We start from the raw sequence: 13,532 nt of genomic DNA on the forward strand, positions 1-13,532 counted from the left end.
TGTCACTGCATGTCTGCACCGATACCACCAGGACAAATTCCAAATTGCGGGCCCCCGGTCTCGGCTGATCTGCAGGGACTCAAACCGCACTCCTGCTGTAACGCTAACCTGTTCCTCCTCGGGCCTGCGGGTCCGCCGCGGTCTTTATTTAGCCCTGCTTGTGTTGGAATGGGGATGTGTGTCAGGAGGGCTGATGATTGTGCATATGAGGCGGGAGATGGGTGTCCGTTTCCAACAAGGGCTCTATATTTAGCCTGAGGGGGTGGGGGGGGGAAGCAGGCTGGGGGGGGGGACTGGGTGACCTAGTCCCAGTCCCAACACAGACACACTCCCTTGGACCCCGCCGCTCTTTCACCTGCTAGCTTGTTGTCCTTTTGGCGTGGGCGTGCGTGCGTCTTGGCGCCACGTGTTTTTAAAGAGGAGGTGAGTTGTGAATGCGTTCTTTTCAGATCGGAAAAAAGTGGAATGACGCCGCGGTTTGCATGCATATTTTACCCATTTTATGATTTTTCGCATAACAGTTGTCCCCGAGCCACCGTGAGAGATTGATGTGACTGAGAGATATGGCCGCTTGGCAAGGGGATCGTCATCTGCGAGCTAATGAGAATACAGCTTGGTGATTAGTGAAGTGGGACTTCGAGGGGACCATGTGTCAGTCTGACGTCCCAGAGGCCACGCTCGGCCTGAACCATCCTGACCCACTGGTGAGAGAGGCCCATCTGATGGCCCACGACTACATCGACTACGTGACCACGGGGGGTCCGGACGGCTCCATGGGCCCGCCCCCCACGGCCTGCGCGGCGGCCCTGCGCCACGCCGGCGACGAGCTCCTCCTCCGCTTCCCCATCTTCTTCCGGCGCTGGCCCCGCGTCTTCCAGGACGTGACGGAGAACACGGCCTGCCCCATGCTCCTGTCCATCCTGGACGAGCACTTCGCGCCCGCCGCCCCCGGGGGCCGCCGCAGGGAGCTGGCCTGGAGCGCCGTGCTGTCGGTGTACGTGCTGGCCGGGCAGATGGCCCTGCAGTGCCGCGAGAGGGGCATGGAGGCCGTCCTGCCCCGGCTGAAGGAGTGCGTGGGCGCCTACGTGGAGAGGGTCATCTGCCCCGAGATTCGGGACAAGGGAGGATGGGTAAGTGGTCCGCACCGACAGGCAGGTTGACATCTAGAGTCACAATGAAATGAAGCTAATTCTCCATATCATAACACCTATTTGACAGTAAGTGCCGACAATTTTGTTATTTTCTCGTATTTCTATATCAAAATACCATTCCTTCCTGGAAAATGCCAGGTATTTGAGACAGCGTACAAATTCCAACCAATATAGGCCTAATACCATCACAAATTTACTACTTCTACTCCTCCCATCATATAAAATCTGCAACTACGCAACTTTCAAAGTGACAGATCAACATGACACAATGTTTGTGTCCCACTGGCTGAATTTATTCATTTAGAAGAATCTGGAATTTGTGAAGCTCAAGCATTTCACTTTCCATGTTGGTTCTGGTCCAACCCATTTTGAACAGTCCCTCCTTGCATTATGGCCGGCCCCACCCGGAAATACACTGAATTATGGAAGCAAGACACCATTAAAATGCCATTTCCTTGTGACTTTAATATGCACCCTTTTGGATAGCCGCCCTTATTACAACCATTACCACTGTATATTGTACAGAATGATATAATGTGAAGCTCTATTCTGCTTTTTCTGTTGTTGGCAGAGTGGTTTTGTGTCACGCTTTGGACAGAAGCAAGACTTGGAGGGCCAGGTGAAGAAACTGTGTTATTGGACACTTCTGTTGCTGGCCATAAGCATCCTCACTTACTTCTTATGGAAAAGAATGGCTTAACCAACACTGCCACCTAGTGACCAGAACTGGAAAAACTCCAAGCATGTGCTGGACTCAATATTGAATATCACCAGTGTCTAGAAAGGCACTACAATGTATATGTCAATTCAATACAAACTTGCAAAACACAATACATCATGTATGTATTTTACTGCATACCTCATATTTTGGTGAAAATGTTAAACTTGCAGTGAGCTGAGGTGCGATAAATACTTCAGGTATTGCAATAGTCACATGCTGGACAAGGAAATGTTTGTCAGATGATAGCATTGTTTGTGTAGCAGTATACGGACTTTGGTCTGGTAATTATGAATTGATCTGGTCTGAGCTCCGCATCAGCTGTGCACAAAGCTTACAATGCGGTAATGACTACACTGAGCACAGATTAGCCAGGCTGGTTGTCAGAGGAAAGTAATATTTATTTTCTGATGTATTGATACTTGGTATGACACAAGTCCCAAGCCTTTGACATCTGCCAGCTGTGTTTTATTACCAGTTCAGCTAAAATAATGTATTGACTGGTTCATGAACTACCCTGTACCATAATTAACTCCAGCTTTTAAAACTTTGTAATCTTACAGAATGTACTGCAGTTAAAATCACTAATCTCATTTCAGAGGTATTGCAAGTATTTTAGTTGTTTCAGACAAGCAGCACCTGACTGGAATAAATACTGCCGTTTCCTCACCCTTATGTATGCAAGCAAGCTCTTTCCAATGAAAAGACCAGTAAAGCAAATACTACACCTTATGTACAGTGTAGCATGTTTCTACAAAGAACGATCTCATTCAGAGAAACTTTCTACTCTACAGTTAAATTACTCCAACCAATTAAGATTTGAAAAACACCAACTCATTAAAACCAGGGAGGCAAGACTTAAATGCAAAAGAGGTTTTATTGACATGTAGTTCTGTACAGACAAGAAAAAAAAATACACCAACAACGGCAAAAGCTGACAAACATTGAGGATAATGGAGCATTGGAAAGATCTGACATGTCAGTAAATTATACAGCTTGGTAAAATGTTACATTTAGGCCAGCTCATCGTCGCCCTCCTCCTCAAACTCGCCCTCCTCCTCGGCGGTGGCGTCCTGGTACTGCTGGTACTCGGACACCAGGTCGTTCATGTTGCTCTCGGCCTCGGTGAACTCCATCTCATCCATGCCCTCGCCGGTGTACCAGTGGAGGAAAGCCTTGCGCCTGAACATGGCGGTGAACTGCTCGGAGATGCGCTTGAACAGCTCCTGGATGGCGGTGCTGTTGCCGATGAAGGTGGCGGCCATCTTGAGCCCGCGGGGAGGAATGTCGCAGACGGCGGTCTTCACGTTGTTGGGGATCCACTCGACGAAGTAGCTGCTGTTCTTGTTCTGCACGTTCAGCATCTGCTCGTCCACCTCCTTCATGGACATGCGCCCGCGGAAGATGGCGGCCACGGTCAGGTAGCGGCCGTGGCGCGGGTCGCAGGCGGCCATCATGTTCTTGGCGTCGAACATCTGTTGGGTGAGCTCTGGCACGGTGAGGGATCTGTACTGCTGGCTGCCTCTGCTAGTGAGGGGGGCGAAGCCGGGCATGAAGAAGTGCAGACGGGGGAACGGCACCATGTTGACGGCCAGCTTGCGCAGGTCGGCGTTGAGCTGTCCGGGGAACCTGAGGCAGGTGGTGACGCCGCTCATGGTGGCGGAGACCAAGTGGTTGAGGTCGCCGTACGAGGGGGTTGTGAGTTTGAGCGTGCGGAAGCAGATGTCGTACAGGGCCTCGTTGTCGATGCAGTAGGTCTCGTCTGTGTTTTCTACCAGCTGGTGGACCGACAGCGTGGCGTTGTAGGGCTCGACGACTGTGTCCGATACTTTGGGGGACGGCACCACGCTGAAGGTGTTCATGATGCGGTCGGGGTACTCCTCGCGGATCTTGCTGATGAGCAGGGTGCCCATGCCGGAGCCGGTGCCGCCGCCCAGGGAGTGTGTGAGCTGGAAGCCCTGGAGGCAGTCGCAGCTCTCAGCCTCCTTCCTCACCACGTCCAGGACCGAGTCCACCAGCTCGGCTCCCTCTGTGTAGTGACCCTTAGCCCAGTTGTTACCAGCACCGCTCTGGCCTGTAGGACAAATCAATACATCAGTTTATGGCATTCGGGTGACATTGGCAGTATTGACTGAATTTCTGGATAATCCTGGCACATGGCAACAACCTACCGAAAACAAAGTTGTCTGGCCTGAAGACCTGGCCGAAGGGTCCGGACCTCACAGAGTCCATAGTGCCTGGCTCCAGATCAACCAGCACAGCGCGGGGAACATATTTACCACCTGGAAAAGCAGAGCAATATAGGTGAGGGAAAAAATTAAATCATGCAATCTGAATAATTTATTAAATTGATTCATGGCATATTGAGACTTACCAGAGGCTTCATTGTAGTAGACATTGATCCTGTCCAGCTGCAGGTCACTGTCACCGTGGTATGTGCCAGTTGGGTCAATACCGTGCTCATCACTGATCACCTCCCAAAACTGTCAAAAAAAAAAAAAAAAAAAGGTTAGGCATGCCATCTGCTCTTCTGTAATGAGTAGCAGCTGCAACTGCTTATGACTAAGGCTCTATGAATCAACAAGTATTTTTTTCCCGGCAAGATACTGCCGTTTTATTCGATTATGTTATATAATGCAGTATTTTATTGTTCCAAACGATTAACTTCCCGCCATATAGCACTCGGCGCGCGCGGCCTGACCTCCTATTGGCTGTAGTCCATAGGTTATGAATTTGAAAATTCCCTGTTACGTCACTAACCGAAACACCGCCTACTTCCGGCGAAAAACCGGGCGCGGTTTGAACAGCAGTGAAAAGTAGGCCTCAATAAGCCGGTAACCTTAAAAAAAAAAATAAACCAAATGTTTAAAAACACATCCAGTCGAATCCGTTGCATTAATCGCTTTGCTTATGAAAGAGGGAAATGAAAAGTGGCCATGGGGTTTGTCTGGACCACAGTCGCCGTTACTTCCCTTTTTTTGCGCATTGCAGTGGGCCGAATGAATTATGGCAAACTGGCTTAATCCTGTTCTCAATAAACAGCCATAACGTCCCATCCAACGTTATATGTGCCATCTTCGACTGTAATGTTATGTATCCGTATCCAAATTTCGTTTAATCATTTCAAGAAAGACCCTTTCATTCAACTGTCGAATTAAATCTTAATTGTTTGAAATGACGATTAAAACAATTGTGAACACCCTTTACAACCCCAATAATAATCAGAAGAGTGATTAAATTCATCCTCAATAGCAATTTTGATAAGTAGGGCACATTCACAGTGAAATTCCTAGGGTGTGGTTTGAGGGACACGCACACAAAGCATTGGCTTCTGTAGGAACCACAGCAAAATTACAAATGCTTTCCTACTCAAAGCTAAAGAAAAATACATATATAGAATTACTAACCTTGGCACCAATCTGGTTTCCGCACTGGCCGGCTTGAAGATGCACGATTTCCCTCATTTTGTCTGGAGGTAGGATGATACCTTAACACAATGACTTCGGGTTTATTTTAGAATGCGCGCACAGCTCGAGCGCTCTCCTTTATATCAATCTTGAGCCCGCCCCTTGCACACGACCTCGCACGGCCATTGGCTGACATTCACGAACCTCTTTTACAGACACATTTTTGCTCCAATCGAATTTCAAAGGCTTATCCGCCATTGGCCCGTTTTGGCTGTCAGTCAGCTTTATCTCTAACGTGTGACTTCGCCGTCTAATCTCGAGTCATGTCCTACTTCCCTTATGGCGAAGCAGGAATCCGACAGAGACAACAGGTTTCACACTGATTATTTTACACCAGCATATGATGTCATTCACACGGACAACAAAAACGTATATTCACTGATCAAAGGTAAACACTTTAGTTGTCAAAATGGAGAGCAATCTCACTAGTCGGCTCACTAGTCGTCCACAGTCCACGTGGCTGATTTTCAGGCTACATTGGCCTGGTTAGCAAAGGAAAATGGTCGCAGACAAATAATACAATATAGCGGTTCATGCTATAAAACTGGGCTTTAATCGTGTGGCTACAACAGCAGTGATTTTCCATGTACCATAGAGTCCCATGAGTCTGCAGCTTTGCATTCCAGCTAAACACTGCAGCAGCTCATTTCACTGATTAGTCCCCCCTTCTCTCTGCTTGAAATAGTGAAAATCAGTGAAAAGAGCCGGTGTGTACAGTAGTGCTCGGTTGGAAAGAAAACCTGCAGACTCACAGGCCTTCGATGGCACACGATACCACCGGGTGATACCATCAAAATCCACATTTGCATCTATTCGATTCTAGTCACAGACTCAGCCTTTGTCCTGGTGAAAAATTTGGTTTTATGTAAACTATGTTACATTCTGAGGATTTACATTTTGGCCACTGAGCTGTCTCTCTCTTACCCAGATCGACTAACAATGAGGTCAGCGGTAGAATCCGCTTCGATGCCAGGATCGGTGGTTCTCAAGGTGGGGTCCGGGGACCACCAGCGGGTCCTTGAGGGGGTTCCGCGGGGTCCCCAGCGAATTGATGAATTGTTAAACTTCAGCATTATTTCATTTACAAGAAGTGAACACAATTAGAGAATGCAGAAGACAATCTACAATACAGATAGTCATGGAATTCTGGACAAAATCATATCTAACAATAAAAAATATTCTCAGATTTGGGACTGAGAGACAAAATCTCGTCAAATGGGGGTCCGTGGCTCTAATGTGGACTAAATTAGGGGTCGTTGATATGAAAAAGGTTGAGAATCACTGGCCTAGATCACCTACATTACAAGCAATCGATATCAAGGAGTGAAAGAGTCAAAGCCCCGCAGTGCCCATCTGCCCAGTGGATGCCACACTGACTTGATACGGCTGGATGAGCCGATTCAGAACCGGGGGGGGAGCCGGGCCTGCTTCTCCTCCCGACCCGTCGCACAAGCAACAGTGGGAATGATGTGTCATGAATAGAGCACACAGGATGCGGAATGCGCTGAAACCTTCATACGCCACATAGCTCATAAACCGCTCCATACCAGTCTAAATACTTGTTTTTAACCTGTTGCGTAACCCCATTCCCCCTCAAAGCGTGTTCAGACTCAGGACTAGGTTGTGAATGCTGTTAATTCTGATAATGTATGCATGGATGAAATATATGAGAATGGAGCTTAGGCATGGGACGATATGAAAATTTCATGTCACGATTATCCTGGCCAAAATAATTGCGATTCACGATATTATCCCGATAATCATCAAAATATGCTTAAAACTCTTAAAATGGAACTAAAACATGCTGGAATCACTTTACCTTACATTTTGTTAAGAAACAAATATTTTTATTGCATCATAGGACACATCTTTTAGTGAAAAACAAACAGAGAGATTCAGACTCTCGCCAACACCCAGCAGGTAATCACAATGAGAGAAAAACATCCATTAATAAAAAGAATCTACCTATCAACCTGATATCCAAGCATTCACATGGTGCAATTAGTTATGTGTTGTAAATGCACAGTATTTCAAAATAAATCAGGAAATCAATAGGAGTGTACGTTAGTGAGCTAGACAGGTTTTTCAAGTCACTCGTGAGGATATTCACACTCATGTGAGGATATTCGCGATTATCCCGATAATGGAAATTCACCAAGATAAAATCATCTTGACTGTTTTTATCGCGATAAAAGATAAAATCTTATATCCTCCCATCCCTAACGGAGCTTTGATGTGAGGTTCAAACAGGGGAGGCAATAGGAAATCTACAGAACCTGGCTGGATGTCTGAAAGAAAGACAGAACACAGAGTTGTTGACATGGGGTGTGTGTGTGTGTGTGTGTGTGTGTGTACGGATGATAGGGTGGGCTGCTTTAAAAACAGAGTTGTGGAATGAGGGCAGATGGGCTTATTAATAGTTAATCTGAATGCCGGGCGAGAATGCGGCCGTGACGCCGGTACAGTTGCCGTGGCCGTGCCCCCCCCACCCCCCACCCGAGGAGCGAGGGCCCGAAACACCGATGCCGGCTGGTCGTTGCCATGAGGATTAGGCTTCTCCGGCGGGCAGTCGGGGGACTTCTACGCATTACAACAGGGGCTTTTATACTAGCTGCTGCTCGGCCCCTAGTACAGTATCTATGCATACCTCGCATTTTCATGTAGATTAAGGCCTTCCCTCGGACATAGCGGGGGCCGAGGCTTTCTGGGAGGGAATGAATGGGAATTCGTCAAAACAAAGGCCCCCCCCCCCCCCCCCCCCCCCGCTTATTGCATCTCATTAAATCTAAACAGTAGTGTACGAGTTCATATACTCGCTCGGCCCGGGCCCTTGGGTGTTTTTACAGGAACATGAGCCGTGCCCGTCGTATCTAGGTCACGCTCATATACTGTGTGTGCGGGGTAATCTGGCGACACAAAGGCCTCCCCTGTTCAGCCTCATGATGGAGTTATGTCAGAGAGGATAAGTCAAGATAATAGTAAGTATCACCTAACTAGCGAGCGCTGTAGTGCTGTTCACCTTTTGTACGGCGTTTCAGCGTCCTTGTCGTTTCTTGTGTTCAGGTGGGCTACGGCAGTGGTTCTCAACGTGGGGTCCGGGGACCACCAGGGGGTCCTTGAGGGGGGTTCCAGAGGGTCCCCAGCAAATTGATGAAAAGTTATACTTCACCATTATTTCATTTACAAGAATTAGAGAATGTAGAAGAATGACTGTTTTGATCATAGTTTCACTGTTATCTCTCTACCTACAGTACAGATAGTCATGGAATTCTGGACAAAATCATATCTAACAATACAAATATTCTCAGATTTGGGTTCGAGAGACATAATATCGAATGGGGGTCCGTGGCCCTAATGTGGACTAAATTAGGGGTCCTTGATATGAAAAAGGTTGAGACTCACTGGGCTACGGCATAGCTCAAATGGTAAAAGCACTGCCAGAGTTAAGCAAAATTTGACATGGGACATGGGTAGGCAGACCTATTATGTCCCATTATGTCCTTAGGCTTACAGATGGAGTTGGAGAATGGCCTGAAGTCATAGGAACAGCTAATGCGTGTCCATCAGGGGCAGCAGGGTGGCGAGACCGCCTTTTGAATGGAGGACCGCAGTACAGATGGAAACAGAGGCAAACTCAACTGGTCTTTGGACAGAACAATTAAAAATATACTGTATATCAAAAGGATCCGTTGATATTGTTGAGAGAAGAGCAGAGCTGGAGGCCAAATGAGCCAACTGGGTTGAAGGGAACGTCCATGGTGCTGAAGATAAGACCTGCTCACACCAGCAGGTTACCCATAACCTTTAGGTAATGTTAGCAGTCAGCTACTTCAAACCAACCAGGTCTAATTAACTGGCAGCTTTAACAACCTTAAGCTGGTTAAAACTGCTACTGTTAAGCTTTACACAATTTGACCTAATTGGTCGGATTTTAACTTCAATCCAGTGGCTGGAGCCTTTGATTTGGACCTTTTTGGGTAGTTTGGCCTCTAGCTGTGCTCATTCCCTGACAATATCAAAGGATTATTGGTGTATATCTTCGATTTTATGTCCAAACACTGCCTCTGTTTCCATCTGCTTTGCTGTCTTCCATGTATGACTTCGATCAAATCTGGCTGCCTTTCCCTCTGGAGATAAATAAAGCATTACACGATATATACAGTATATAATCATTATGATCCGAAACCCTCTACCTGCTCACTTGGTATAAGACAATCTGAATAGGAGTATCAGCTGAATAACTAAAGCGTAGTATGTGATATGGAGAGCCTGCTGCAGACTGGGTGTGTCTGTGGCAGACAGCCTCAGGACTTTGTGATTTTCTCTTTCATCTCAGTCAGTTCTGTTCCTTCGCAGTCTGTCGCCTTTGTGCCGTAGCTGCTCAATTATTCATTCGTCCCTTTCTTTGGGGGGATGAAGTCCGTACGCTAAGTGGTTTTTGGGGGTGAAAGGCTGAGCGGGTCAGCCGGAGCTCAACGCACCGGGGAGGAGATTTTGCTGCTCTAGGATTTTTTTTTTTTTTTTTAGGAGCACTTCATGATGAAGCACTTCCATAAAAAAAAATAGGCCACAATGTGCTTACAGTAACATACAGTCTGTGGGTTTCAGTCTGTCTCGCTAGAGCTCTTGTGAAGGAGCATGGCTCGCCTTGACTCAGCATCTTTCAGCACACTGCAGCATTCAGCCGCCCCGCCTCCAGCAGCCAGATCAATATTGCAAAATGGAAGCCGATGCTGCGAGGACATGCAGTCTCATATCAACACGACTCAAATGTTTTCATGTTTCAACAAATGTACATGTAATCTGTTCATACAGTATTTACATTTTTATCATTTTCTGCATCTTAATTCCCCTCATATCCTCTAAAAAAATGTACCATGTTTTTTTTTCATTTTGTGCTTTTTTGTAATTTTTGTAAGAATATTACAAATACTGGATATGATCCAGTCAGTGATAATAATATTACAGTATTTATCAATGCTACACTGGCTGTCTATAAAAAGCCCTCAATCTGAATTGATTCTAATGTGACATTTTAAATTGGATTCGACACAAGTATGCAAGAATATGTTAGAATATTCTTATTATCCTGGGTTTCAGTGGAGAGGTGGATGGTCTAAATGCTGCTTCAGAGGCTTCTCCATCTTAACAAGAATAAAAATCTACTAGAATACTTGGAATTGTTATAATTTTTTGGGGCATAAAAATGTTTTCAATCCAAAAACATTGCCACTGGTATCAGCCTTTGTGTTGGATCTTCATTTTATGTGCCTGCTATAAAGCTGCAGACCGTATTATCTGGATTGCAAACAGACAGAGAAGCCACACCCTGGTTGAATTCACCAGCTGTATCCTCCAATGCAGGATAGATAGCTATATAACAAAGCAAAACAAGACATGATCATATTATGGCATAGTATTCTTTACATGTCAGATGCAGTATTCTCACTGCAGCTTGTACAGAATGACTGCAGGCACGGGATATAACGCATTCTAAATTGAAATGCGGGAAACAATAGAGTATTGATTTTGCCCCCGACGAGGGCAATGGGTTTCCAGTACATGACTCGTCCTGTTCAGTGGATACGCGGGTGAACAGGCTATCGTGGTGGACAGGTGTCGGGACGGGAACAGCTGGGATCATGTACAGTATGCCTGCTGAAGGGACCACTGATTCACCCTCGGATCACGTTACCGCCTCCCCGCAGCAGCAGAATTCAGCCGGCGACACGTTCTGCTGCGAACGGCCGGGGCTTGGCGAACATCGGTTTCAGTCCGTACACACACACACACACACACACACACACTGGATGATGATCAAAGTGTGTCAGAGCATAATGGCGTTAAAGCTGCGTTTGTTTGAATATATAGGTTACACCCAGGGCCTGGTATTGTAGAGGAGGCTGGGAGATACAATGGCTCGGGCGGGGGAGAAGTCCGCTGAATAGAAACCGTGACCCCGACTGATAAGGGTTTTTGGAGGCCGATGATGATATTTTTTGGATTGCCGCTGCAGATAGCAGATTATATTGTGCTGATATTCTTGAAATTTGACCACTTCCGCTCCAAAAAATAGGAGAAAATTTAAAATGTTCAGTCTTTGCACCACAACTGTATTCTTGTCAGGGTGGAGAAGCATGTGAAACAGCATTTAGACCATCATGGGACACTAAAACTCTCCACTGAAACCCAAGATACTACTATCTACTACTAGCTGCTATCTACTACTATCTATCTACTAATCTACTATCTACTATCTACTATCTACTACTGCTACTACTATTACTACTAGGCCTATTATTATTTCAATATTAGCATTACAAAGATGTAGATCGATGTGGGTTTTGGAAGGCCGATACCGATATTTTTTAGATTGAAGCTGCCAATAGCCAAAATTTTGTGCTGATATCTTTAAATTTGACTATTTTCGGGCCCCAAAATTACGAAAATTACAAATATTTGCCACATGGAAAAGCCTCTGAAACAGCATTTAGACCATCATGGGACACTAAAACTCTCCACTGAAACCCAGGATAATGCTACTACCGCTACTACTCCTACTGAATCAGTTCAAGTCAAAGGCTTCCCATAGAGAGCCAGTGTATTGACCAATCAAACCGCATCATCTCCTGTATCAGAGATATCAGAGATGGGACCACAAACTGGCCCCATTACACAGCCTAATAAATCAGTCGCACCCTGCTGCTGAATAATACAGTGGCCAGCAATGCTTCCCCCCCTCCTCCACTGATTTCTCCCTAGTCATTTGCTATAGTGCTAGAGTGCGGTGTGCCTTTAAGAGCGCTGCCTCTCTGTCTCCCTGGCTCGCTCTCCAGAGGGTTGAGTCAGGAAGCCCATTTGATGCTAACGCGGCCAGACAGTCATCGCCAGGCTATGCAGCAGCCACAGAGTTGACCGAGGATGATGGTCCAGGGGGGGGGGAAGTCCGCCATGCAAACCCTCCCTGCCCCGCCCCGCTCTGCTAAAACAGGATATCACATTACAAAAATACACCGGTCTCATAATGTGGGAGCGTTTGCTGCAATAGGCTCAGCTGGGGAGGAGTGGGATAATATGCATCTATGGTGGATCCATACAAAGCTGTGATTTGAATGGGTTTCTATGAGCTTCGGTGTCTATTATCTGTGCGGTTGCTCTTTGCATTTCTCTGCTGAATTTCCATCTGTTCTTAAAGCATGATGTAGCATTTTAACACCAATAAATCAATCATCTTTAGACATTAGTGTAATGTTGGGTCTTTGCAGCGGATAAAATGAATAGGATACAGCGAAGGAAAATGGAATATGAATCAGAATAGAGTGAGTTAGGGGTGTAATAATCGTTTCAACCCCTAGACAAGCAAAATGACAGCAGGAGAGGCAATGAAATGGGGAATGGGGGATGGGAGAAGGAAGGTAGAGGTGGGCGTGGGAGATGGGGGGTGGGGGGTGGGTGGGGGCGGAAGCAGTGGGGTTTATGGGACATGTGGTCTTGAAGCGCAGACGATCCCACTGGCGTGAGACAGAGGCTACCAATCATCTCCGCCGTGATGTCATCGCTTTACGGTCGGCTGCTTATGTCTTATGTCAATATTTGGGCGTATCGATTGAGGATGAACTCAATTTATGACAACAGCGAGGGAGTGTACGCACAAAATCCGGACCAGGTGCTGATACAAAAGGCAAAAACCACAACACAGAGGAAAGATACGAGCACTCTGTGATTTAAACCACAAAGTCAACATCAATCCGTTCTTTCTTATACGTGTGGATTTATGAGATGACTTTCATCTGTGACAGAATGTGAAAAATGGACACTGTGTGCTAGAATGCATTATGAAACCTATGTCCCTGACACCTCACAGCCACTAGGGGGCACTCTGTATCAGCCAAACATGATCTTACTGTAATAAGGCCCAAAAAAAAATGCAAATGGTCTATTCCATGAACTCTAGATACTGTTCTATTTACATATTTACAAATTTAGCATTTAGCTGATGCTCTAATCCACAGTGACTTGCAATTAGTGAGCAGGTAGCCTTATAGTCATACCTAAAGACACAAATCATAAATTGATGGTATACCTCTTAATGATCAAATTGATGTAAGTTGTATGAGAATAGGATCTAGGAATGCTTTTTTGAAACTATAATTGATTTTTGTTGCTATTGGTGGTTGTTTGCCTTATGATGATCAC

The 13,532-nt window shown here is 46.1% G+C and overlaps 2 protein-coding genes across 14 annotated transcripts; one reads left to right on the plus strand and one right to left on the minus strand.

Annotated features, from left to right (window-relative positions):
• The first annotated feature begins 525 nt into the window (after nt 1–525).
• bcl2l16 (BCL2 like 16) lies at nt 526–2,496 on the plus strand. The gene is made up of 2 exons (XM_071515642.1): nt 526–1,130; nt 1,723–2,496. The coding sequence occupies exons 1-2, from the start codon at nt 648–650 to the stop codon at nt 1,849–1,851; spliced, it is 612 nt and encodes a 203-aa protein (XP_071371743.1). The 5' UTR covers nt 526–647; the 3' UTR covers nt 1,852–2,496.
• A 231-nt stretch (nt 2,497–2,727) lies between these two features.
• tubb2b (tubulin, beta 2b) lies at nt 2,728–12,884 on the minus strand. Of its 13 annotated transcripts, none has more exons than XM_071515628.1 (5): nt 5,277–5,386; nt 4,244–4,352; nt 4,041–4,151; nt 3,864–3,943; nt 2,728–3,005 (listed from the first exon to the last, which is right to left on the minus strand). In XM_071515628.1, exons 1-5 carry the CDS (start codon nt 5,331–5,333, stop codon nt 2,883–2,885), a joined length of 480 nt encoding a protein of 159 aa, XP_071371729.1. In that variant the 5' UTR covers nt 5,334–5,386; the 3' UTR covers nt 2,728–2,882. The 13 variants fall into 13 exon arrangements, with proteins under 13 accessions (XP_071371729.1, XP_071371727.1, XP_071371724.1 ...); XM_071515626.1 differs by having other exon boundaries at nt 2,728–3,245; nt 3,852–3,943; XM_071515623.1 differs by having other exon boundaries at nt 2,728–3,489; nt 3,832–3,943.
• Nucleotides 12,885–13,532: the final 648 nt, after the last annotated feature.

This window comes from Centroberyx affinis, unplaced genomic scaffold, assembly GCF_046629955.1.
Source record: "Centroberyx affinis isolate AG114_WGS23_722 - 3 ecotype Tasmania unplaced genomic scaffold, CSIRO-AGI_Caff_v1 ptg000362l_1, whole genome shotgun sequence".
Classification (NCBI taxonomy): Eukaryota; Metazoa; Chordata; class Actinopteri; order Beryciformes; family Berycidae; genus Centroberyx; species Centroberyx affinis.

Excerpts from the sequence above, each read along its gene's own strand:
- tubb2b (XM_071515618.1), bottom strand. The coding sequence starts at position 5,333 with ATGAGGGAAATCGTGCATCTTCAAGCCGGCCAGTGCGGAAACCAGATT. Across the intron at positions 4,353-5,276 it reads GAAACCAGATTGGTGCCAAG|TTTTGGGAGGTGATCAGTGA; the intron begins GTTAGTAATTCT and ends TTTTTTTGACAG. Across the intron at positions 3,944-4,040 it reads GCCAGACAACTTTGTTTTCG|GCCAGAGCGGTGCTGGTAAC; the intron begins GTAGGTTGTTGC and ends TTTGTCCTACAG.
- bcl2l16 (XM_071515642.1), top strand. The coding sequence starts at position 648 with ATGTGTCAGTCTGACGTCCCAGAGGCCACGCTCGGCCTGAACCATCCT. Across the intron at positions 1,131-1,722 it reads TTCGGGACAAGGGAGGATGG|AGTGGTTTTGTGTCACGCTT; the intron begins GTAAGTGGTCCG and ends TGTTGTTGGCAG.